General features: G+C 46.7%; 2 protein-coding genes, 2 long non-coding RNA genes and 1 pseudogene across 35 annotated transcripts; 4 read left to right on the top strand and 1 right to left on the bottom strand.

The window, feature by feature from the left end:
- Positions 1 to 641: 641 nt before the first annotated feature.
- Positions 642 to 24,919, top strand: LOC144340503 (patr class I histocompatibility antigen, alpha chain E-like). 32 transcript variants are annotated; one of them, XM_078000613.1, is made up of 8 exons: positions 642 to 727; positions 858 to 1,127; positions 1,373 to 1,648; positions 2,266 to 2,541; positions 2,663 to 2,779; positions 3,532 to 3,564; positions 3,669 to 3,716; positions 23,529 to 24,919. In XM_078000613.1, the coding sequence occupies exons 1-8, from the start codon at positions 673 to 675 to the stop codon at positions 23,531 to 23,533; spliced, it is 1,080 nt and encodes a 359-aa protein (XP_077856739.1). In that variant the 5' UTR covers positions 642 to 672; the 3' UTR covers positions 23,534 to 24,919. The 32 variants fall into 32 exon arrangements, 30 of the variants coding, with proteins under 30 accessions (XP_077856739.1, XP_077856741.1, XP_077856735.1 ...); XM_078000615.1 differs by having other exon boundaries at positions 3,532 to 3,568; positions 3,673 to 3,716; XM_078000609.1 differs by lacking the exon at positions 23,529 to 24,919 and adding an exon at positions 3,882 to 4,124 and having other exon boundaries at positions 858 to 1,120; positions 1,360 to 1,648.
- On the top strand, positions 4,247 to 7,026 carry LOC144340509 (uncharacterized). Its single transcript, XR_013416692.1, has 2 exons — positions 4,247 to 5,424; positions 5,543 to 7,026. It is a non-coding gene; the product is annotated as an uncharacterized LOC144340509 (long non-coding RNA).
- LOC144340504 (iron-sulfur cluster assembly 1 homolog, mitochondrial pseudogene) lies at positions 7,978 to 8,617 on the top strand (annotated as a pseudogene).
- On the bottom strand, positions 17,381 to 21,002 carry LOC144340513 (uncharacterized). Its single transcript, XR_013416697.1, has 2 exons — positions 19,716 to 21,002; positions 17,381 to 17,902 (listed from the first exon to the last, which is right to left on the bottom strand). It is a non-coding gene; the product is annotated as an uncharacterized LOC144340513 (long non-coding RNA).
- Positions 20,348 to 23,363, top strand: MAMU-E (major histocompatibility complex, class I, E; the record flags this gene model as incomplete). The annotated part of the gene is given in 7 exon segments (NM_001114966.1): positions 20,348 to 20,402; positions 20,533 to 20,802; positions 21,048 to 21,323; positions 21,941 to 22,216; positions 22,338 to 22,451; positions 23,179 to 23,211; positions 23,316 to 23,363. Coding segments are annotated over 7 exon segments (1,072 nt in total), but the record flags the coding sequence as incomplete, so codon positions are not given.
- Positions 24,920 to 25,479: the final 560 nt, after the last annotated feature.

Here is a 25,479-nt window from a genome sequence, read left to right as displayed (position 1 = left end):
GTGAGCCGAAATTGTGCCACTGCACTCCAGCCTGGGCGACAAAGTGAGACTGTCTCAGAAAAAAAAAAAAAAAAAAAAAAAAAAAGTCCGGGCAGGGTGGCTCATGCCGGTAATCCTATGCCGGTAATCCTAGCACTTTGAGAGGCCGAGATGGGAGGATCGCTTTAGTCCAGAAGTTCGAGACCAGCCTGGTCAACGGAGCGAGACACCCCACCCCCCCCTACACACACAGACACACGCACACACACACACATACACACACACACACCCAGCTCCAAAAAACACACACGAAAAAAACACTGATTTACACAGTTTACACAGTCCCTGGGCCAGGACTCAGGGAGATAGTGTAACAAAGAGCGCTCGGGTCAGGAGGTGAGAGCGCAGAACAATGTTCCAGGTCCCCGGGCGTGGCTGTCAGGGTCTCAGGACCCAAGGGCAGAGTGTGCAGATCTGGGAGGCGCAGTGTTGGAGATTCCACACCACTTTCATTTCCTCTGTTAACCTGGTCGTGTCCTTCTTCCTGGATACTCATGACGCAGACTCAGTTCTCATTCCCAATGGGTGTCGGGTTTCTGGAGAAGCCAATCAGCGTCGCCACGACTCCCGACTATAAAGTCCGCACGCACGCACCCGGATTCAGGAGGCTCTACCGACTCAGAGAATGGGGTCATGGCACAACGAACCCTACTTCTCCTGCTCTCGGCCCTTACCAAGACCTGGGCGGGTGAGTGCGGGGTCGGGATGGAAGCGGCCTCTACCCGGAGGAGAGAGGGGCCGGACCGGCGGGGGCTCAGGACTCGGGGAGCCGCGCCAGGAGTGGGGCCGGACAGGTCTCAGCCCCTCCTCGCCCCCAGGCTCCCACTCCTTGAAGTATTTCCACACTTCCGTGTCCCGGCCCGGCCGCGGGGAGCCCCGCTTCATCTCCGTGGGCTACGTGGACGACACCCAGTTCGTGCGGTACGACAGCGACGCCGCCAGTCCGAGGATGCAGCCGCGGGCGCCGTGGGTGGAGCAGGAGGGGCCGGAGTATTGGGACCAGGAGACACGGAGCGCCAGGGACACCGCACGGACTTTCCGAGTGAACCTGGAGACCCTGCGCGGCTACTACAACCAGAGCGTGGCCGGTGAGTGACCCTGGCCCGGGGCGCAGGTCACGACCCCTCCCCATCCCTCACGGACAACGCGGGTCCCCTCGAGTCTCCGGGTCCGAGATTCACCCCCAGGCTGCGGAACCCGCCCAGACTCTCGACCCGGCATAGTCCCAGGCTCCTTTACCCCGTTTCATTTTCAGTTTAGGCCAAAATCCCTGCGGGTTGGCAGCGACAGGGGCGGGGCTCGGTGGGCGGGACTGACTAGCGGGCGGGGCCAGCGTCTCATACCCTCCAGTGGATGCATGGCTGCGACCTGGCGCCCGACAGGCGCTTCCTCCGCGGGTATGAACAGTTCGCCTACGACGGCAAGGATTATCTCACCCTGAATGAGGACCTGCGCTCCTGGTCTGCGGTGGACACGGCGGCTCAGATCTCCGCGCAAAAGTCAAATGATGGCGGTGAGGCGGAGCACCAGAGAGCCTACCTGGAAGACACATGCGTGGAGTGGCTCCGCAGATACCTGGAGAATGGGAAGGAGACGCTGCAGCGCTCGGGTAAGAGGGTCCGCAGGCTTACTCTCCCATCTCTTTCTTGGGCTAGGACTGTGCCCACAGCTGACAGACCTCAAACAGTAGAAGACGCAGGGATGGAAGCCAGAATACCCCTCCTCCCTTGGATCAGGAGAGGGGGCTGTCACCCCAGGTACAGGAGATCCTGTACCAGAGTGACTTTCTTAAATGACCAGCCTTCTCTCAGGGACAATTAAGGAATCTAGTCTCGCTGGAGAGTCCATTCTTCAAATGAACTGATGAGCAGTTCTCTTTGACTCTCAGTGTTAGGAATCATGGGGGAGTTTCTCTCATGCCTGGTTCTCAGCCCCACACCAAGAGTTTTTGGAGGTCTGACTCTAGCTTTTCACAGTCACTCAGCATCCGCACAGGCCAGGACCAGAAATCCCTTTTCACTTTCTATCCTGGGCTATCACCCTAATTCTAGAACTTTCCAAGGAATAAGAGGCTATCCCAGATCCCTGAGTTCAGGCTGGTGTCAAGGTTTTGTCCTCGTCTCCTACTATAATTGTCCTCTTCCTTCTCAGGATGGTCACATGGGTGCTGCTGGAGTGTCCCATGAGAGATACAAAGTGTCTGAATTTTCTGACTCTTCCCCTCAGAACCCCCAAAGACACACGTGACCCACCACCCCGTCTCTGATCATGAGGCCACCCTGAGGTGCTGGGCCCTGGGCTTCTACCCTGCGGAGATCACAGTGACCTGGCAGCGGGATGGGGAGGACCAGACCCAGGACACGGAGCTTGTGGAGACTAGGCCTGCAGGGGATGGAACCTTCCAGAAGTGGGCAGCTGTGGTGGTGCCTTCTGGAGAGGAGCAGAGATACACGTGCCATGTGCAGCATGAGGGGCTACCCGAGCCCCTCACCCTGAGATGGGGTAAGGAAGGGAATGGGAGGTCATGTCTCTTAGGGAAAGCAGGAGCCCTTCTGAAGCCCTTTTGCAGGGTCAGGGCTGAGGCCTGGGGGTCAGGGCCCTTTACATTCCCCTGTTTTCCCAGAGCCGTCTTCCCAGTCCACCATCCCCATCGTGGGCATCAGTGCTGGCCTGGTTCTCCTTGGAACTGTGGTCACTGGAGCTGTGGTTGCTGCTGTGATGTGGAGGAGGAAGAGCTCAGGTGGGGAAGGGAGAGGGGTAGAGTCTGAGTTTTCTTGTCCCACTGAGGGTTTCAAGCCCTAGGTAGAAGTGTGTCCTGCCTTGTTACTGGGAAGCACCATCCACACACACGGGCTGACCCAGCCCGGGTCCTGTGTGCCAGCACCTACTCTTTTTTTTGAGATGGAATCTTGGCTCTGTCACCCAGGCTGGAGTGCAATGGCGTGGTTTCAGTTCACTGTAACTGTAACCTCTGCCTCCTAGGTTCAAGCGGTTCTCCTGCCTCAGCCTCCCGAGTAGCTGGGACTACGTGTGCGTGCCACCACACCCGGCTAATTTTTTTTTGTATTTTTAGTAGATATGGAGTTTCACTGTGTTGGCCAGGCTGCTGTCTAACTCCTGACCTCGTGATCCACCTGCCTCGGCCTCGCAAAGTGCTGGGATTACAGGCGTGAGCCATCGCGCCCAGCCACACCTATTTTTTTCTAAAGTACCTGTGACAATGAAGGACAGATTTATCACCTTGACGATTGTGGTGATGGGGATCTGAGCCCAGCAGTCACAGGTCACAGGAGAAGGTCCCTGCTGAGGACAGACCTCAGGAGGGCAGTTGGTCCAGGACCCACACTTGCTTTCTTCATGTTTCCTGATCCTGCCCTGGGTCTGCAGTCACAGTTCTGGATACTTCTCTGGGATCCAAGACTAGGAGGTTCCTCGAGGACCTTGTGGCCCTGCCTCCTCCCTGGCCCCTCACAGGACATTTTCTTCCAACAGGTAGAAAAGGAGGGAGCTACTCTCAGGCTTCGTGTAAGTAGGGGGCGGGAGTGTGGAGGAGCTCGCCCACCCCATAATTCCTCCTGTACCACATCTCCTGTGGGCTCTAACCAGGTCTTGTTTTTGTTCTACCCCAGGTAGCGACAGTACCCAGGGATCTGATGAGTCTCTCACAGCTTATAAAAGTGAGATTCTGGGGGTCTGAAGTGGGTGGAGGGTGGGGCAGATGGGACAGGACTGGGTTGTGGGGATTTTTTCCTTTGGAATTTTTGAGTGTGTGGTGGGCTGTTCAGAGTGTCATCACTTACTGTGACTGACCTGAATTTGTTCATGACTGTTTTCTTCTGTAGCCTGAGACAGCTGCCTTGTGTGCGACTGAGATGCAGGATTTCTTCATGCCTCCCCTTTGTGTCTTAAGGGACTCTGGCTTCTCTTTTTGCAAGGGCCTCTGAATCTGTCTGTGTCCCTGTTAGCATAATGTGAGGAGGCAAACATCTACCTCCGTGTCTACCATGACCCCCTTCCTCACACTGACCTGTGTGCCTTCCCTGTTCTCCTACTTTTCTATTAAAAATAAGAACCTGAGCAGAGCATGGCCGCTCACGCCTATAATCCCAGCACTTTGGGAGGCCGAGGTGGGCAGAGCGAGACTCTGTCTCAAAATAAATAAATAAACAAAAATTTTTAAAAAATAAAAATAAAAATAAAAAAAGAAGTATTTACACTTCGATAACGAAAGACAACCCAGTCACAAAATGGGCAAAGGACTTGCATAGGGACTTCCTCAAAGAAGATACATAAACAGCCAATAACACAGGAAAACATACTCAACACCACCAGCCATTTCAGAAATGCAAATCATACCACAATAACATGGTTACAAAAATAACTTTTTTAGGCCGAGTGCAGGTTCTCACAACTGTAATCCCAGCACTTTGGGAGGCCAAGGCAAGTGGATCACCTGAGGCTGGGAGGTCAAGACCTGCCTGACCAACATGGAGAAACCCCATCTCTACTAAAAATATAAAATTAGCCGGGTGTGTTGGTGCATGCCTGTAATCCCAGCTACTCTGGAGGCTGAGGCAGGAGAATCGCTTGAACCCAGAATGCAGAGGTTGCAGTGAGTCAACGTCATACCATTGCACTCCACCCTGGACAAGACCAAAACTCCATCTCAGAAAAAAAATATATATGAAAAATAACTTTTTTAAAGAAACATAAACAACAAGGGTTAACAAAAATGTGGAGAACATATAAACCTCATACCACTGTGTCTGGAATTGGTGAGTTCTTGGTCTCATTGGCCTCAGGAGTGAAGCCGTGGACCCTTACACTGACATTACAGCTCAAAAAATGTCACACAGACTCCAACAGTAAACAGCATACTTTTTGTGAAGAGCAAATAGAACAAATCTTCCACAACGTGGAAAGGGACCCGAAAAAAAAAAAACAACCTTTCACAATGCAATTAGGAATCTGAGTGGGGTGTGCCACTGCTTCAGGCAGCCTGCTTTTATTCCCTTATCTGACTCCACCCACATGCTGCTGATTGGTCCATTTTACAGAGAGTTGATTGGCCCATTTTACAGAGAGCTGATTGGTCCGTTTTGAGAGGGTGCTGATCCTTCCATTTACAAACGTTGAGATAGACACAGTGCTGATTGGTGCATTTGCAATCCTTTAGCTAAATACAAAACTTCTCCAAGTCCCCACTAGATTAGCTAGACACAGAGCACAGATTGGTGCATTTACAAACCTTGTGCTAGACACAGACTGCTGATTGGTGCATTTACCATCCTTTAGCTAGACACAAAAGTTCTCCAAGTCCCCAACTAGATTAGCTAGACACAGAGCACTGATTAGTACCTTTACAAACCTTGAGCTAGACACAGGGTGCTGATAGGTGCGTTTACAAACCTTGAGCTAGACACAAAGTGCTGACTGGTGTATTTGCAAACCTTTAGCTGGACATAAAAGTTCTCCAAGTCCCCACTAGATTAGCTAGACACAGAGCACTGATTGGTGCGTTTACAAACCTTGAGCTAGACACAGGGTGCTGACTGGTGCATTTACAAACCTTTAGCTGGACATAAAAGTTCTCCAAGGAACCCAGCTGGTTTCACCTCTCAGTGGCACTGGCATTGCAGGAGTTTGTGGCACTTAGCCCAGGGCGCTCTGGCAGCAGAGAGGGAGCTCATCCCCCAAGCAAGCCCAGCAGGCAGCAGCCTGCCGCGTCTGAGGAGTGAAGGGCCCGCCGAGCCTTCGCCCACCGGGAACCTGCGGAGCCGGCGCCCACCCGCAACCCTCGTCGGCCCGTGAGCGCTGCGGGCAGCCCCGGCTTCCGCCAGCGCCTCTCCCTCCACACCTCCCCGCAAGCAGAGGGAGCCGGTTCCGGCCTCGACCAGCTCCGGAGAGGGGTCCCCACAGCGCGGCGGCGGGCTGAAGGGCTCCTCGAGCGCGGCCAGAGCGGACGGACGCAGAGGCGAGCAGGCGCCAAGAGCGAGCGAGGGCTGCTAGCACGCTGTCACCTCTCACCACTATATTTTATAGAAATATAAAATAGCCAGCTGAGGTTCTTGTTTGGTGGAAGCAGTCTTCTTGGGAAATCCACTAAGCCCAGGGTGGCGGGGATGGGAAGCAGAAATTTTAAAAGTAATTAATAGGTGTAATTGTATTAGAAAATTTATTAACGTAATAAATTATCTCAGCTTTTTTAGTGAAAATAAATGCTCTAACTTTGTTCATCTTTTTTAAAATTCCGTAAGTTGTGCTGCATATTGATGACATGCTGATAGTCCCAGCTACTCTGGAGACTGAGGCAGGAGGATCCCTTGAGCCCAGAAGTTAGAGGCCAGCCTGGAGCAATATGGCAAGCCTCTCTTCTTAAATTTTTAAAAATAAATTGCATAGGTTATTCTAGATCTTTTATGTTTTCATATAAATTTGTACATCAGTTCATAAATTTCTATCAAAAAGCCTCCTAGAATTTTGTTTGGTATTTTTTTGAATCTCTGGATCAATTTGGAGAATATCACATTTTAACAATGTTGAGCCTTGCTCTCCCTGAACAGGGAATGTATTTCCTTGGGTCCTCTATACACTTTCCACAGTGTTTCTTGGTTTCTAGGGTCTTGGATTTCAGAGATCTTAAACCATTTTTTTTTTTTTGGTAAGATTTATTCCTAAATATTTTATGTTTCTGGTTCTAGTGTACTTAGGAGAAAATTTTTAATTTTTTTCATCGTTTATATATAATAATACATCTGGAGTGTGGTGTTGGGTTTTCTTTTTGTTTGTTGTTTGGTCGGTTGGTTGATTTTGGTTTTGATTTTAAATTAACCATGTAGACTGAGATAGTCTTGGTGATATTTTGTTAAAGATCTTTGTATCATTAGTCTTAAATGAAATTAGCCTGTAATTTTCTTTCTTTCCTTTTTCATGCTTTTCTTTTTTCAATTTTGTTGTTTTAATTTTCAATAAATTGGTCCATTTGCATTGAAATAGATTTTAAAAATTCATAATATTCTGTTACTATTATTTTAATGACTGTAGGATCTGCGGTGATAATACATTTTTCATTCCTGATGTTGGTGACTTTTGTTCTCTCTTTTTTTCTTCATAAGTCTAAATAGAGCCTTGTCAATTTAAGAACAACAAAAAAAGTTTTGCCTTTGTTAGTTTTCTCTACTGCTGTCTATTTTCTGTTTATTTGATTTCTTCTCTTATATTTATTATTTTCTTCCTTTACTTAACTTTGGGATTATTGTGTTCTTTTGTTTCTAGTTTCCTAGGATGGAAGTGGTTTTAGGTCTTTCCTCCTGTCTAATTTAAGCATTTAATGGTTCACGTTTCCCTCAGAGCACTGCTTGAGCTTCACTCCATATGTTTTGAGATGTCATTTTGCTGATTATTCAATTCAAAATATCTTCTTACTTCTCTGGTAATTTTGTCTTTGGCTCTTAATTTACATAGCAATTAATTTATATAGAAATGTAAGAAATTACATAGAAATACATTGTTTCATTCCACATAATAGGATTTCCAAAACATCTTTGTATTAATTTCTAAGTTAATGCTATTGTAGTCAGAGAATACACTTTGATGACTATTATGCTGTTACTGTTTTCCAGCTCTGTATATTGCCCTGGAACTACACAATGAATGTACCTCGTGTACCAGGGGGAATGGGGGTTTATTCTTCCATTCCTAGAAGTAATGGTACATAAATGAAAAGTAAATCAGGATGGTTAAAATTCTCTGTCTCTCCTGACACTGTGTTTAATTCTATCAGTTGCAGAGAGTGGTGATAAGTCTACTGATGGTGGAAGTAGAGAGGCAGTCCTTCTTTATCCGTATCTGACCTCAAAGCGTCTGGGAGGACAGAGCCTAAAAGACTTTTCAGTTTCCTCAGATGAACCCTGTGCCAGGGAGGCCTTCTCTGAGCCCTGGGAAGCCTAGGGGTAAGAGTGTCTTTCCAGGGAATTGTACAAACAAAAATAGCGTCCATGCGCCCACAGTGTCCATAGAGAGAGGCTGAGGCGGCCAAGCTCCGGCCCGAGGCACCCGGTCGCTGGGACGATGAAGATGTTGGCTTCCTTAGTCTGGGCAACTGTCCAGGCTCTGAACAAGAGGAAGCTGCAGCCCACCCAGGCCGCCCTCACCCTGACACCTTCGGTAGTAAACAAGATAAAACAACTTCTTAAAAATAAGCCTGAGCATGTAGGTGTAAACCAGGGGATGCAACAGCCTTTCTTATACTCTAGAATATACAAAGACAAAAGGAGATTCTGATGAAGAAGTTATTCAAGTTGGAGTCAAAGTATTCATTGAAAAGAAAGCAAAGCTAACACTTTTAGGAACAGAAATAGACTGTGTGGAAGACAAATTATCCAGTGGGTTTCAAACATGAAAGGAACTTGTGGCTGTGGAGAAAGCTTTAGTATTTGAAATCTCAGGACTCTTCTGGCCATAGGCTCCAGGAAAGCTGTGGAAGCCTTGGGGCTCACTGAAGAAATCATGTGACTGTCACGTGCTTAACGTGCGGGTGCCTTGTTAGGAAAATAAAGTGATGCATTTTGAAAATGAAGCCAGTGTGTTAGATTCCAGAAGAAATGATACTATGATACTTGTATTCTCTGTAGGTGATGGAAAATGAGAAGCCATCACTCTCTTTGGATCATTTAGGTCTCTTGCATTCTTGTTTTAGAACCAGTTTCATTAAAGTTGCCTTCCTGGGCACCTGTTTATCCATTTCTTGAACGTGTGCACTCCTTAGATCTCTATCGAATGGCTTGAACATGCATCTCCCTCAGCATTTCTCCCAACCAGATCAATGACTCCTAAAATCAGAGACAAGACGTCCTGACTGCTGGTAGTAACATGATGTTGCATTATTTTTCCACCCAAACTTAACATAGCCTTTTTACATTTTTATCAAACATTTATTGTCAGATGCCTTATTGCATACCCTTTAACGGTATGGGGCAAAGATTTTCTTGAACTATAGTACAGATTAGTTTTGAGTGATGGTATCAAAAGGTGAGAAAGACACCATCCACCCATTTTTTAATCGATTTCTTTTGCCACCCTATATGTCTGCTCAGAGATGGGATCTCAAGTTGACTTTGATTCTTTTAGTTGAGGAGTCTCTTAAAGCCATCTAGCCCACCTCCCTCAATTCCCTATGTGAGGAGGCAAAACCCCAGGGAAGCCAAAGGGCTCTTGTCCACCCAACTCCACAGACAGGGGGAGAGTGGGGACTCTACCCCCATTTCCCCTTTCTTGCAGGTGACACATATGCTGTATGTCCTGAGGCAGACAGTGAAGGCAAATGGTCTGGATTCTTTATCTGGTCTACATTTTGATAGAATTTCTTTATAATTTGATGGAGATCATATTACTTTTATTTTATTTTATTTTACCTGGGAAGAATATTTTAAAACCCTTTTATGTGAATTACCATCTTCTTTCTTTAAATGTTTGTTTCAATTCTTGTTTCAATGTTTCTTTGAAACAATGGTTTGTAGCAGAGAACACATTGTAGCAATCCAGAAGTATGCTTTTGGAATGGGTGAAGGAGAACACGGGGATCTTTTCTTAAAATTCCCAGTATGCATACACTTTCTGGTTTCTCAGTCTCGTTGCTAAAGTTCTTAAACAATATTTTAACCTAACATTTTTATCATCTTTTCTTTAAAAGTGTTCCTTTTGTCATTTAATTACTGCTTTTCCTGGGTTTGATATATTAAGTATTCTAAGAGATGACATATATGCTTTTTTTGAAAGCTAATTCTCATGAATTCAAGTAGCTGAGTTCCTTTATGTTTCTTTTAATCACTAAAGTAGCCAGAACAAAAGGCACCAAAACCTAGAGCAGTAGTTTTATGTAAATACCCATGAGTTTGTATCATTAATATAATTGTTGATCCACTTATAATTTGTAAAATACTGTATGTATAGATTGAGTTGTCAATTTAAAAAAAAATGTAGCCTCTTTGCGCTTATAAACAAATTTAGAAATAAAATAAAACTGATAGACAATTAGCAAGATTAACCAAGAAAAGAAGAGAGAAGATCCAAATAAGCTCAATTGGAAACAAAACAGAAGATATTACAACCAGTACCACAGAAATACGAAATATCATCCAAGGCTACTAAGAACACCTTTATTCACATAAACTAGAAAACCTAGACGACATGGATAAATTCCTGAAAATATACAACCTTCCTAACTTAAACCAGGAAGAAATGGAAACCCTGAACAGACCAATAACAAGCAGTGAGATTGAAATGGTTATTTAAAAAGTTATCCAAAACAAAGTCCAGGACCCGACAGATTCACAGTTGAATTCTATCAGACTTTCAAAGAAATGGTATCAATCCGACTGACACTATTCTGAAAGATGGAGAAGGGAGGAATCCTCTCTAAATCATTCTATGAAGCCAGTATCACCCTAATACCAAAACCAAGAAAAGACGTCAAGGAAAAACTACAGACCAATATCCCTAATGAACATAGATGCAAAAATCCTCAAAAAATACTAGCTAACAGAATCCAACAGCATATCAAAATGATAATCCACTATGATCAAATGGGTTTCCTACCAGAGATGCAGGGATGGTTTAACATATGCAAATCAATGAATATAATAAACCACATAAAGAGTATTAAAAACAAAAATCACATGATCATCTCAATAGATGCAGAAAAACTATTTCACAAATACCAACACCCCTTTATGATTAAAACCCTTAGCAAAATCAGCATAGAAGGGATATACCTTAAGGAAATAAAAGACAGGTATGACAAACCCACAGCCAACATTACACTGAATGGAGAAAAGTTGAAAACATTCCCACTAAGAACTGGGACAAGTCAAGGATTCCCACTTTCACCACTTCCATTCAGCATAGTATTGGAAGTCCTAACCAGAGCAATCAGACAAGAGAAAGAAATAAAGGGCATCTAAATTGATAATGAGGAAGTCAAACCGTCATTTTCTGTTGACGACATGATTGAATACCTAGAAAACCCTAAGGACTCATCCAAAAGGCTCCTAAACAGGTGAATGAATTCAGCACAGTTTTAGGAAACCAAATTAATACACACAGATCAGTAGCTCTGCTCTACACTAACAGCAACCAAGCTGAGAATCAAGTCAAGAGCTCAACCCCTTTTAAAATAGCTGCAAAAAAAATAATGAAATATTTAGGAATATACCTAACCAAGGAGGTGAAATGCCTCTACAAGGAAAATACAAAACACTGCTGAAACTAATCATAGATGATACAGACAAATGGAAACACATCCCATGCTCATGGATGGGTAGACTCAATATTGTGAAAATGACCATACTTTGAAAAGCAATCTAAAAATTCAATGCAATCCCTATCAAAATACCACCGTCATTCTTCAAAGAACTAGAAAAACTAATCCTAAAATTCATATGGAACCAAAAAAGACCATGCATAGCCAAAGCAATACTAACCAAAAAGAACAAATGTGGAGCCATTACATCAAGCAACCTCAAACTATACTACAAGGCCACAGTCACCACAACAGCATGGTCCTGGTATAAAAATAGGTATACAGACTAATGGAACAGAATAGAGAACCCAGAAATAAAGCCAAATACTTATGGTCAACTGATCTTCAACAAAGCAAACAAAAACATAAACTGGAGAAAGGACACTCAATTCAACAAATGGTGTAGGGATAATTGGTAAGCCACATATAGAAGAATGAAACTGGCATAATTGGTAAACCACATATAGAAGAATGAAACACAGCAAGGTTGCCTTCTTTCACAACTGTTATTCAACATAGTATTGAAAGTCCTACTTAGAGCAATTAGACAAGAGAAAGAAATAGAGGTCAAATTCTCTTTGTAGATGATATTCTTACATTTGGAAAAATCTAAAGACTCCACCAAAAAACTATTAGAACTAATAAGCAAATTCAGTAAACTTGCAGGATACAAAATCAACAAACAAAAATTAGTAGCAGGCTGGGCATGGTGGCTCACACCTGTAATCCCAGCAATTTGGGAGACCGAGGCAGGCAGATCACTTGAGGCCACGTGTTCAAGACCAGCCTAGCCAACATGTAAAAGCCCCATCTCTGCTAAAAATACAAAAAATTAGCCAGGCATGGCCGTGGGTCTCTCTAATCCCAGCTAATTGAGAGGCTGAGGTACAAGAATCGCTTGAACACAGGAGGCAGAGGTTGCAGTGAGCAGAGATCACACCTCTGCATTTCAGCCTGAGCAACAAAGTGAAAGTCTGTCTCAAAAAAAAAAAAAAAAATTAGTAGCAGCACGACGCGGTTGTTCATACCTATAATCTTGTCACTTTAGGAGACCGAGGCAGGAGGATCACTTAAGTCTAAGAGTACAAGGCCAGCCTAGGCAACATAGGAAGACCCCCGACTGTACAAAAAAAATTTTTTTTTTGAGACGGAGTCTCGCTCTGTCGCCCAGGCTGGAGTGCAGTGGCCGGATCTCAGCTCACTGCAAGCTCCGCCTCCCGGGTTCACGCCATTCTCATGCCTCAGCATCCCGAGTACCTGGGTCTACAGGCACCCACCACGATGCCCAGCTAATTTTTTTCTATTTTAGTAGAGATGGGGTTTCATCATGTTGGCCAGGATGGTCTCGATCTCCTGACCTCGTGATCCGCCTGCCTCAGCCTCCCAAAGTGCTGGGATTACAGGCGTGAGCCACCGCTCCCAGCTAAAAAAAAAAAAAAAGATTCTTTTTAATTAGCTGAGTATGGTGTCACCTGCCTGTGGTCTCAACTACTTGGCAGGCTGAGGTGGTAGGTTGAGGCTGCAGTGAGCTATGATCCCACCACTGCATTAGTCGTTAGTACAAGATCCATTCAATGAGCGAGATAGACCAATCTATTTTAATGTAACAGAATACAAATATTTAACGATAGGGATTCAGGTTGTATCTCACCTCTAAGAAATTACCAGTTGCTAAGACTTGCAGTACTATGCTGAATAGAAGTGATGAAAGTGGGGATCCTTGTCTTGTTCCAGTTCTCAGGGAAAATGCTTTCATCTTTTCCCCATTCAATATAATGTTGGCTGTGGATTTGTCATAGATGGCTTTCTGTGTCAATTTTGCTGAGAGTTTTAATCATAAAGGGATGCTGGATTTTGTTAAATGATTTTTCTGCATCTATTGAGATGATCATATGATTTCTGTTTTTAAAATCTGTTTATGTGGTGTATCACATTTATTGACTTGTGGTTTTTTGTTTTTTGGCTTTGGGGGGTGGGTTTAGTAGAGATGGGGTTTCACCATGTTGGCCAGGCTGGTCTTGAACTCCTCATCTCAAGTGATCTGCACGTCTCAGCCTCTCAAAGTGCTGGGATTACAGGCATGAGCCACCACACCCGGACTGACTTGTGTATGTTAAACCATCCCTGCATCCCTGGTTTGAAACCCACTTAATCATGCTAGATTATCTTTTATATGCTGTTGGATTCAATTAGCTAGTATTTTATTGAGTATTTTTGCATGTTCATCAGGCATATTGGTCTAGCCAGAGCAATCAGACAAGAGAAAGAAATAAAAGGCATCCAAATCGGAAAAGAGAAAGTCAAATTATCACTGTCCACTGATGACATGATCATGTACCTAGAACACCCTAAAGACTCATCGAAAAAGCTCCTAGATCTGATAAATGGATTCAGTAAAATTTCAGGATACAAATATCAATGTAGACAAATCAGTAACACCAACAGTGACCAAGCTGAGAATCAAATCAAGAACTCAATTTCTTTTACAGCAGCTGCAAAAACAAAATATGTAGGATATACCTAACCAAAGAGGTGAAAGGCTTCTGCAAGAAAAACTACAAAACACTGCTGAAAGAAATCATAGATGACACAAACAAATGGAAACACATCCCATTTTCATGGATGGGTAGAATCAATATTGTGAAAATGACCATACTGCCTATAAATTCAATGCAATCTATAAATTCAATGCAATTCCCATCAAAATAACATCATCATTCTTCACGGAATTGGAAAAAAAAAATCCTAAAATGCATATGGAACCAAAAAAGAGCCTGCATAGCCAAAGCAAAACTAACCAAAAAAGAACAAATCTGCAGGCATCACATTAGCTGACTTCAAACTATACCCCAAGGCTATAGTCACCAAAACAGCATGGTATGGGTATAAAAATAGGCACATAGACCAGTGGAATAGAATAGGGAACCCAGAAATGAAACCAAATACAGCCAACTGATCTTTGACAAAGCAAACAAAAACATAAGGAAAAGACACCCTGTTCAACAAATGGTGCTGTGATAATTGTCAGGCCACATGTAGAAGAATGAAACTGGATCCTTATCTCTCACCTTATATAGAAACCAACCCAAGATGGATCAAAGACTTAAATCTGAGACCTGACACCATAAAAATTCTAGAATACAACATCAGAAAAACTCTGCTAGACATTGTTTAGGCAAAGAGTTCATGACCAACAACCCAAAAGCAAATGCAACAAAAATGAAGATAAGTAGATGGGACTTAATTAAACTAGAAAGCTTCTGCATAGCAAAAGAAATAATCAACAGAGTAAACAGACAGTCTACAGAGTGGGAGAAAATATTCACAAACTATGAATCTGACAAAGAACTAATATCCAGAATCTACAAGGAATTCAACCAAATCAGCAAGAAAAATAAATAATCCCATCAAAAAGTGCACTAAGGACATGAATAGACAATCTTCAAAAGAAATATACAAATGGCCAACAAACATGAAAAAATGCTCAATATCACCAATTCTCAGAGAAAAGTAAGTCAAAGCCACAATGCCATACTACCTTATTCTTGCAAGAATGGCCATAAAAAAAATAAAATAGATGTTGGCGTGAATGTGGTGAAAATGGAGCATTTTCATACTGCTGGGAGGAATGTAAAGTAGTACAAACACTATGGAAAATAGCTTAGAGATTCCTTAAAGAACTAAAGCTAGATCTGTCATTTGACCCAGCAATCTCGCTACTGGATATCTACCCAAAGGAAAAGGAGACATTATACGAAAAAGATACTTGAGGCCAGGTGCGGTGGATCATGCCTGTAATCCAAGCACTTTGGGAGGCCAAGGCGGGCAGATCACGAGGTCAGGAGATCAAGACCATCCTGGCTAACACAGTGAAACCCCGTCTCTACTAAAAATACCAAAACAAAATTAGCCGGGCGTGGTGGCGGTCGCCTGTAGTCCCAGCTACTCAGCAGGCTGAGGCAGGAGAATGGCGTCAACCTGGGAGGTGGAGGTTGCAGTGAGCCGAGATAATGCCACTGTACTGCAGCCTGTGCAACAGAGCCAGACCCCGTTGCAAAAAAAAAAAGAAAAAAGAAAAAAGAAAAAAAGAAAAAGATATTTGTACAAGCAGATTGATAGCAGCACAATCCGTGATTGCAAAAATATGGAACCATTATATATATATATATATATAATGGAATACTACACAGTCATAAAAAGAAAAGAAATAATGGCATTCAAAGCAACCTGGATGAAGTTGGAGACCATTATTCTAAGTGAATTAACTCTGGTATGGAAAACCAAGCATTGTATGTTCTTACTTATAAATGGGAGCTAAGCTTGAGAACACAAAGGCATAAGAATGATACTTTGGGAACTGGTGGGGGAAGGGTGGGAGGGAGGTGAGGGATAAAAGACTACACATTGTGTACAATGTACACTAATCGGGTGCTGGATGTACCAAAATCTCAGAAATCACCACCAAAGAACTTATCCATGTAAACAAACACCACCTGTTCCCCAAAAACTACTGGAATTTTAAAATGTTTTAAATAAATAAAATTAAAAGAAATTTAAAAATGGATTATTTGCTTTCAAAAAAAAGAAATCACCACTTGTACAGTTTCTGTGTAATGTGAAATATGAATATCCACAATTACATGAAAAGCTGTTAAAAATAATCCTCCCAGTCCAGGCATGGTAGCTCACACATGTTATTCCAGCTACTGGGAAGGCTAAGGTGAGAGAATCCCTTGAACCCAGGAGTTCGAGGCTGCAGTGAGCTATGATGGTGCCACTGCACTCCAGCCTGGGTGACAGAGAGAGACCCTGTCTCTAAACAACAGCAATAATAATCCTTCCTTTTTCAACTCAATATTTGTGTAAGGCTAGATTTTTCAAAACATACACTTCAATCAAAGTAATAGAATGGCTGGGATGCAGCTGGAGGCCATAAACCTAAGTGACTTAATACAGGAACATAAAACCAAATACTGCATCTTCTCACTTATAATTGGGAGCTAAACACTGAGCGCACATGGACATAAACATGCCTACAACAGACACTGCAGACGACTAGAGTGGAGAGGGTGGGGACATGGGTTGAAAAACTACCTGTAGGCCGGGCGCGGTGGCGCAAGCCTGTAATCCCAGCACTTTGGGAGGCCGAGACGGGCGGATCACGAGGTCAGGAGATCGAGACCATCCTGGCTAACATGGTGAAACCCCGTCTCTACTAAAATATACAAAAAACTAGCCGGGCGCGGTGGCCGGCGCCTGTAGTCCCAGCTACTCGGGAGGCTGAGGCCGGAGAATGGCGTGAACCCGGGAGGCGGAGCTTGCAGTGAGCTGAGATCCGGCCACTGCACTCCAGCCTGGGCGGCAGAGCAAGACTCCGTCTCAAAAAAAAAAAAAAAAGAAAAAAAGAAAAACTACCTGTAGGTACTCTGTTCACTACCTGAGTGACAGGATCCATACCCCAAACCTCAGCATCAGACAACATACCCATGTAACAAATCGGCACATGTACCCCCTGTATCTTTTTTTTTTTTTTTTTTTTTTGGAGACAGTTTCACTCTTGTTGCTCAGGTTGGAGTGCAATGGCGTGATCTTGGCTCACCGCAACCTCCGCCTCCCGGGTTCAAGCGATTCTCCTGCCTCAGCCTCCTGAGTAGCTGGGATTACAGGCATGCACCACCACGCCCGGCTACTTTTGTATTTTTAGTAGAGACGGGGTTTCTGCATGTTGATCCAGCTGGTCTCAAACTCCCGATCTCAGGTGATCCATCTGCCTCAGCCTCCCAAAAGTGCTGGGATTACAGGCGTGAGCCACCGCGCCCGGCCACTCCCTGTATCTAAAATAAAAGTCAAAATTTTAAAAACTAGTAAAGAAGAGAATGTATGCTATGAGCCAAAATGACGCTTGCAAAATTTTCCAAGAACGACACTTACGAAAATGAAAAATAATCACTCTTCTTGTTACCAAAAATTTTGGTAGCTGCAGAAGGTGGGATCTTTCCTCATTGGGAGTCGCAGAGCCAATACATGAAACCGAAAGTGAGCCTCAAGCAGAGCAAGTTTTATTTCCTGCACAGGACTTCTAAAGAGAGAACAACTCTCCCCAATCAACTTCTCCGCTAGTGAGGCGGCTAGTGAGGAGTGAGGGGGCTAAAATGTAGTATTGCTCTAATGGAGGAATTGGGCATTAAAAGTGAAGGGGAGGAATATTCATATGTTTTATGGGAACAGGCATTGAACTTCTCCAAACCGGTAATACTGCTTTCCTTTCGGTCCTTTTAGGACTTCTACTCACTGTCATGGAGATTGTCAACTGTCAAGGCACGGATGGGAGTGCAATTTAGCTTGGAAACGGGATTACAATGAAGCGTGAGGTCTTTCTGAAGTCATTTGGCCGGCTCTCTTGGTTGTAACGAGTCTCAGCTGGTTTGACCTTAAAGGCAACTTCTTGAATCAGATCCTGTTTTTTTGTTTCTGTTTTTGTTTTTGTTTTTTGTTTCTTGTTTTTTTCCCCAGACGTCTCCCTCTGTCGCCCAGGCTGGAGTGCAGTGGTGTGATCTCAGCTCACTGCAACCACCACCTCCCGGGTTCAAGCAATTCTCCTGTCTCAGCCTCCCGAGTGGCTGGAATTACAGGCATGCACCACCACACCCAGCTAATTTTTGTATTGTTAGTAGGAAGGGGTTTCATCATGTTGGCCAGGTTAGTCTTGAACTCTTGACCTCGTGATCTGCCCGCCCCGGCCTACCAAAATGCTGGGATTACAGGCGTGAGCCACCGTGCCCTGCCTATACATTGTTAATTTTGGAAAAATTAAAAGTTAGGCGGTTTTTTTTCATTAAAAATATGTTATTTCCGGCCGGGCGCGGTGGCTCAAGCCTGTAATCCCAGCACTTTGGGAGGCCGAGACGGGCGGATCACAAGGTCAGGAGATCGAGACCATCCTGGCTAACACGGTGAAACCCCGTCTCTATTAAGAAATACAAAAAACTAGCCGGCGTAGTGGCGGGCGCTTGTAGTCCCAGCTACTCGGGAGGCTGAGGCCGGAGAATGGCGTGAACCCGGGAGGCGGAGCTTGCAGTGAGCTGAGATCCGGCCACTGCACTCCAGCCTGGGCGACAGAGCGAGACTCCGTCTCAAAAAAAAAAAAAAAAAAAAAAAATGTTATTTCCGCTCAAGAGATCAAGACCATCCTGGCCAACATGGTGAAACCCCGTGTCTACTAAAAACACAAAAATCAGCTGGGCGTGGTGGCGCACGCCTGTAGTCCCAGTTACTGGGGAGGCTGAGGCAGGAGAATCGCTTGAACCTAGGAGGAGGTTGCGGTGAGCCGAGATCGTTCCACTGCACTCCAGCCTGGGGACAGAGCAAGACTGACTCAAAAAAAAAAAAAAAAAAAAAAAAAAAAAAGTTGCTTCCATTAACATGTAATGGGTTATTAATATATTAAATGAATTAATATTTTTAATATTTTGTTTTAATCTGTTTTAATTTATATATGATAAAACTTGATACAAGCCACAGAAACAAAATTTATTTGGGTCCTCACTAATTTCTTTTTTCTTGTTACCCAGGCTGGAGGGCAATGGCGGGATCTTGGCTCACCGCAACCTCCACCTCCTGGGTTCAAGCGATTCTCCTGCCTCTACCTCCCAAATAGCCAGGCCTCTACCTCCCAAATAGGCAGGATTACAGTCATGCGCCACCGCCACGCCCGGCTAATTTTTTGGATTTTTAGTAGAGATGGGGTTTCTCCATATTGGTCAGGCTGGTCTCGAACTCCCAACCTCAGGTGATCAGCCCGCCTCGGCCTCCCAAAGTGCTGGGAGTACAGGCTTCAGCCACTGCGCCCAACCGGGTCCTCACTAATTTCTAAGGGTGCACAGAGATACTGAAACCTAAAAGTTTAAGAACGGCGGGCTGATTGCTGGGTGCGGTGGCTCACGCCTGTAATTCCAACACTTTGGGATTTAAAACAATACAGTATTTAACAATACAGGCTCACGCCTGTAAACACAGTACCTTGGGAGGCCGACGTGGACGAATCGCTTGAACCCAGAAGTTTGAGACTAGCCTTGGCAACATGGCGAAAACCCGACTCTACAAAATATTAAAAAAAAAAAAAAATCGCCGGGTAGGTGGGTAGCGGTGGCTGACGCCTGTAATCCCAGCACTTTGGGAGGCTGAGGCGGGTGGATCACGAGGTCAAGAGATCGAGACCATCCTGGCTAACACAGTGAAACCCCGTCTCTACTAAAAATACAAAAAATTAGCCGGGCGTGGTGGCGGGTGCCTGTAGTCCCAGCTACTCGGGAGGCTGAGGCAGGAGAATGGTGTGAACCCGGGAGGCGGAGGCTGCAGTGAGCCGAGATCGTGCCACTGCACTCCAGCCTGGGCAACAAAGTGAGACTGTCTCAGAAAAAAAAAAAAAAAAAATGTCCGGGCAGGGTGGCTCATGCCGGTAATCCTATGCCGGTAATCCTAGCACTTTGAGAGGCCCAGATGGGAGGATCCCTTTAGTCCAGAAGTTCGAGACCAGCCTGGTCAACGGAGCGAGACACCCCACCCCCCCCAACACACACAGACACACACACACACACACACCCAGCTCCAAAAAACACACACACACGAAAATAACACTGATTTACACAGTTTACACAGTCCCTGAGCCAGGACTCAGAGAGAGAGTGTAACAAAGAGCGCTCGGATCAGGAGGTGAGAGCGCAGAACAATGTTCCATGTCCTCGGGCGTGGTTGTCAGGGTCTCAGGCCCCAAGGGCAGAGTGTGGAGATCTGGGAGGCGCAGTGTTGGAGATTCCACATCACTTTCATTTCCTCTCGTAACCTGGTCGTGTCCTTCTTCCTGGATACTCATGACGCAGACTCAGTTCTCATTCCCAATGGGTGTCGGGTTTCTAGAGAAGCCAATCAGCGTCGCCACGACTCCCGACTATAAAGTCCGCACGCACCCACCCGGATTCAGGAGGCTCTACCGACTCAGAGAATGGGGTCATGGCACTACGAACCCTACTTCTCCTGCTCTCGGCCCTTACCAAGACCTGGGCGGGTGAGTGCGGGGTCGGGATGGAAGCGGCCTCTACCCGGAGGAGAGAGGGGCCGGACCGGCGGGGGCGCAGGACTCGGGGAGCCGCGCCCGGAGTAGGGCCGGACCGGTCTCAGCCCCTCCTCGCCCCCAGGCTCCCACTCCTTGAAGTATTTCCACACTTCCGTGTCCCGGCCCGGCCGCGGGGGGCCCCGCTTCATCTCCGTGGGCTACGTGGACGACACCCAGTTCGTGCGGTATGACAGCGACGCCGCGAGTCCGAGGATGGAGCCGCGGGCGCCGTGGGTGGAGCAGGAGGGGCCGGAGTATTGGGACCAGGAGACACGGAGCGCCAGGGACACCGCACAGACTTTCCGAGTGAACCTGGAGACCCTGCGCGGCTACTACAACCAGAGCGAGGCCGGTGAGTGACCCCGGCCCGGGGCGCAGGTCACGACCCCTCCCCATCCCTCACGGACATCGTGGGTTCCCTCGAGTCTCAGGGTCCAAGATTCACCCCCAGGCTGTGGAACCCGCCCAGACCCTCGACCCGGCAGAGTCCCAGGCTCCTTTACCCGGTTTCGTTTTCAGTTTAGGCCAAAATCCCTGCGGGTTGGCGGCGACAGGGGCGGGGCTCGGTGGGTGGGACTGACTAGCGGGCGGGGCCAGGGTCTCATACCCTCCAGTGGATGCATGGCTGCGACCTGGGGCCGGACGGGCGCTTCCTCCGCGGGTATGAACAGTTCGCCTACGACGGCAAGGATTATCTCACCCTGAATGAGGACCTGCGCTCCTGGTCCGCGGTGGACACGGCGGCTCAAATCTCCGAGCAAAAGTCAAATGATGGCTCTGAGGCTGAGCACCAGAGAGCCTACCTGGAAGACACATGCGTGGAGTGGCTCCACAGATACCTGGAGAATGGGAAGGAGACGCTGCAGCGCTCAGGTAAGAGGGTCCACAGGGCTACTCTCCCATCTCCTTCTTGGGCTAGGACTGTGCCCACAGCTGACAGACCTCAAACAGTAGAAGACGCAGGGATGGAAGCCAGAATACCCCTCCTCCCTTGGATCAGGAGAGGGGGCTGTCACCCCAGGTACAGGAGATCCTGTACCAGAGAGTGACTCTCTTAAATGACCAGCCTTCTGTCAGGGACAATTAAGGAATCTAGTCCCGCTGGAGAGTCCATTCTTCAAATGAACTGATGAGCAGTTCTCTTTGACTCTCAGTGTTAGGAATCATGGGGGAGTTTCTCTCGTGCCTGGTTCTCAGCCCCACACCAAGAGTTTTTGGAGGTCTGACTCCAGCTTTTCTCAGTCACTCAGCATCCGCACAGGCCAGGACCAGAAATCCCTTTTCACCTTCTGTCCTGGGCTATCTCACCCCGATTCTAGAACTTTCCAAGGAATAAGAGGCTATCCCAGATCCCTAAGTTCAGGCTGGTGTCAAGGTTTTGTCCTCATCTCCTACTATAATTGTCCTCTTTCTTCTCAGGATGGTCACATGGGTGCTGCTGGAGTGTCCCATGAGAGATACACAGTGAATTTTCTGACTCTTCCCCTCAGAACCCCCAAAGACACACGTGACCCACCACCCCGTCTCTGATCATGAGGCCACCCTGAGGTGCTGGGCCCTGGGCTTCTATCCTGCGAAGATCACAGTGACCTGGCAGCGGGATGGGGAGGACCAGACCCAGGACACGGAGCTTGTGGAGACCAGGCCTGCAGGGGATGGAACTTTCCAGAAGTGGGCAGCTGTGGTGGTACCTTCTGGAGAGGAGCAGAGATACACGTGCCATGTGCAGCATGAGGGGCTACCCGAGCCCCTCACCCTGAGATGGGGTAAGGAAGGGAATGGGAGGTCATGTCTCTTAGGGAAAGCAGGAGCCCTTCTGAAGCCCTTTTGCAGGGTCAGGGCTGAGGCCTGGGGGTCAGGGCCCCTTACGTTCCCCTGTTTTCCCAGAGCCGTCTTCCCAGTCCACCATCCCCATCGTGGGCATCATTGCTGGCCTGGTTCTCCTTGGAGCTATGGTTGTTGCTGTGGTTGTTGCTGTGATGTGGAGGAGGAAGAGCTCAGGTGGGGAAGGGAGAGGGGTAGAGTCTGAGTTTTCTTGTCCCACTGGGGGTTTCAAGCCCTAGGTAGAAGTGTGTCCTGCCTTATTACTGGGAAGCACCATCCACACTCACGGGCCGACCCAGCCCGGGCCCTGTGTGCCAGCACCTACTCTTTTTTTTTGAGATGGAATCTTGGCTCTGTCACCCAGGCTGGAGTGCAATGGCGTGGTTTCAGTTCACTGTAACCTCTGCCTCCCAGGTTCAAGCGATTCTCCTGCCTCAGCCTCCTGAGTAGCTGGGACTACATGTGCATGCCACCACACCCGGCTAATTTTTTTTTGTACTTTTAGTAGAGATGGGGTTTCACTGTGTTGGCCAGGCTGGTGTCGAACTCCTGACCTCGTGATCCACCTGCCTCGGCCTCACAAAGTGCTGGGATTACAGGCGTGAGCCACCACGCCTGTGGTACCTGTGACAATGAAGGACAGATTTATCACCTTGATGATTGTGGTGATGGGGATCTGAACCCAGCAGTCACGGGTCACAGGGGAAGGTCCGTGCTGAGGACAGACCTCAGGAGGGCAGTTGGTCCAGGACCCACAATTGCTTTCTTCATGTTTCCTAATCTTGCCCTGGGTCTGCAGTCACAGTTCTGGATACTTCTCTAGGATCCAAGACTAGGAGGTTCCTCTAGGACCTTATGGCCCTGCCTCCTCCCTGGCCCCTCACAGGACATTTTCTTCTAACAGGTAGAAAAGGAGGGAGCTACTCTCAGGCTTCGTGTAAGTAGGGGGCAGGAGTGTGGAGGAGCTCGCCCACCCCACAATTCCTCCTGCACCACATCTCCTGTGGGCTCTAACCAGGTCTTGTTTTTGTTCTACCCCAGGTAGCGACAGTACCCAGGGATCTGATGAGTCTCTCACAGCTTGTAAAGGTGAGATTCTGGGGGTCTAAAGTGGGTGGAGGGTGGGGCAGATGGGATAGGACTGGGTTGTGGGGATTTTTTGATTTGGAATTTTTGAGTGTGTGGTGGGCTGTTCAGAGTGTCATCACTTACTGTAACTGACCTGAATTTGTTCATGACTGTTTTCTTCTGTAGCCTGAGACAGCTGCCTTGTGTGCAACTGAGATGCAGGATTTCTTCACGCCTCCCCTTTGTGTCTTAAGGGACTCTGGCTTCTCTTTTTGCAAGGGCCTCTGAATCTGTCTTTGTCCCTGTTAGCATAATATGAGGAGGCAGACAAACACTCCACCTCCATGTCTACCATGACCCCCTTCCTCACACTGACCTGTGTGCCTTCCCTGTTCTACTTTTCTATTAAAAATAAGAAACTGAGCAGTGCACGGCGGCTCACACCTATAATCCCAGCACTTTGGGAGGCCGAGGCAGGCAGATCACGAGGTCAGGAGATCGAAACCAACACGGTGAAACCCTGTCTCTACTAAAAAATACAAAAAATTAGCTGGGCATGGTGGCAGGCACCTGTAGTCCCAGCTACTCAGGAGGCTGAGGCAGGAGAATGATGTCATCCCAGGAGGCAGAGGTTGCTGTGCGCCGAGATTGTGCCACTGCACTCCGGCCTGAGTGACAGGGTGAGACTCTGTCTCAAAAAATAAAAATTAAAAAAAAAAAAGAACCAGGATCTCAATTTATTTTTTCATATTCTGCAGTGAAATGGAGTTGAGGAAGCTAAGGTCATAGTTAGAAATACAGACAGATAATTCCACAGCACATCTCTGGCAAATTTAGCCTATTCCTTACCACCTGTAATCTTGACCATATACCTTGGAGTTGAATATTGTTTTCATACTGCTTTGGTTTGAATGTTCCTTCCAACACTCATGTTGAGACTTAATCCCTAATGTGGCAATACTGAAAGGTGGAGCCTTTGAGATGTCATTGGATGATAAGGCTCTACCTTCATTCATGGGTTAATGGATTAATGGGTTATCACAGGAATGGGACTGGTGGCTTTATAAGAAGAGGAAAAGAGAACTGAGCTAGCATGCCCAGCCCACAGAGACCCTCCACTAGAGTAATGCCAAGTGGAAATGTGAGGTGCAGCTGCCACAGAGAGCCCCCACCAGGGAAATGTCTAGTGTCTAGTGGATCCAGGCCGCAGGAGAGTGCATTGTGGAGCGGTGGGAGCAGGACCTGACCACCACCAGGACACCAGAACTGTGGAGTCAGTGGCAGCATGCAACGCCCCCTTCGGAAAGCTTCAGGCACCAGCCTATAACCCATTCGAGCAGCCATGTAGGCTGCACCTAGCAAAGCCATAGGCACAGGGCTACCTGAGGTCTTGGGGGCCCAATCCCTGCTCCAGTGTGTCTGTGAGGCAGCACATGGAGTCAAAAGAGATTATTCTCTTCCCACAGATACCTTTTCTCTCCTATGGCCCTTTAACAGCATCTGCTTCATTCCCCTCACCTTCTCAAGCTGAGCTGAAGTAAACTTTGAAGTAAAATAAAAGCTGTGTTTGAGCATCATTTGTATTTCATTTGTGCATTTTGTGCCTTTTTTTTTTTTTTTAAACCACATTCAAGCTATCCTTGGGCTTCCAATGCCATGGTCCACCCAGAACTGCATTCACTGGCCAGTGTTCTAGTTCTGGTCATGCCGACTTTCCCCTTTTTCCTGGTGAATCCCTGTAATCACCTGAGTCTCATTCTGTCAGGTGATATCCAATGAGAAGGCAATATGTGTGGTGAAAAGCCCAGGGAGTCCTGGGTGTGAATTTTTACTTTGCCATTTCTTCCTGTGTTAAACGCAGTGGGGCTTCACCTGTCTGGGCTCCAGTTCCTCATCTTGTATATGGCACTGTTTTCTTGGGAGAGTCTTTATAAAGCTAATATAAAGTATCTGTGCCGGGCGCGGTGGCTCAAGCCTGTAATCCCAGCACTTTGGGAGGCCGAGACGGGTGGATCACGAGGTCAGGAGATAGAGACCATCCTGGCTAACACGGTGAAACCCCGTCTCTACTAAAAAATACAAAAAACTAGCCGGGCAAGGTGGCGGGCGCCTGTAGTCCCAGCTACTTGGGAGGCTG

The sequence above is a fragment of the Macaca mulatta genome, chromosome 4 (genome assembly GCF_049350105.2).
Source record: "Macaca mulatta isolate MMU2019108-1 chromosome 4, T2T-MMU8v2.0, whole genome shotgun sequence".
NCBI lineage: Eukaryota > Metazoa > Chordata > Mammalia > Primates > Cercopithecidae > Macaca > Macaca mulatta.
This window is presented reverse-complemented; position numbering and strand designations above follow the sequence as displayed.

Bases quoted from the DNA above. Each gene is read 5' to 3' on its own strand.
- LOC144340503 (XM_078000592.1), top strand. From the start codon at position 665: ATGGGGTCATGGCACAACGAACCCTACTTCTCCTGCTCTCGGCCCTTA. The intron at 1,128-1,372 runs GTGAGTGACCCT...GGGCGGGGCCAG, and splicing joins CTACAACCAGAGCGTGGCCG to CGTCTCATACCCTCCAGTGG. The intron at 2,542-2,662 runs GTAAGGAAGGGA...CTGTTTTCCCAG, and splicing joins GCCCCTCACCCTGAGATGGG to AGCCGTCTTCCCAGTCCACC.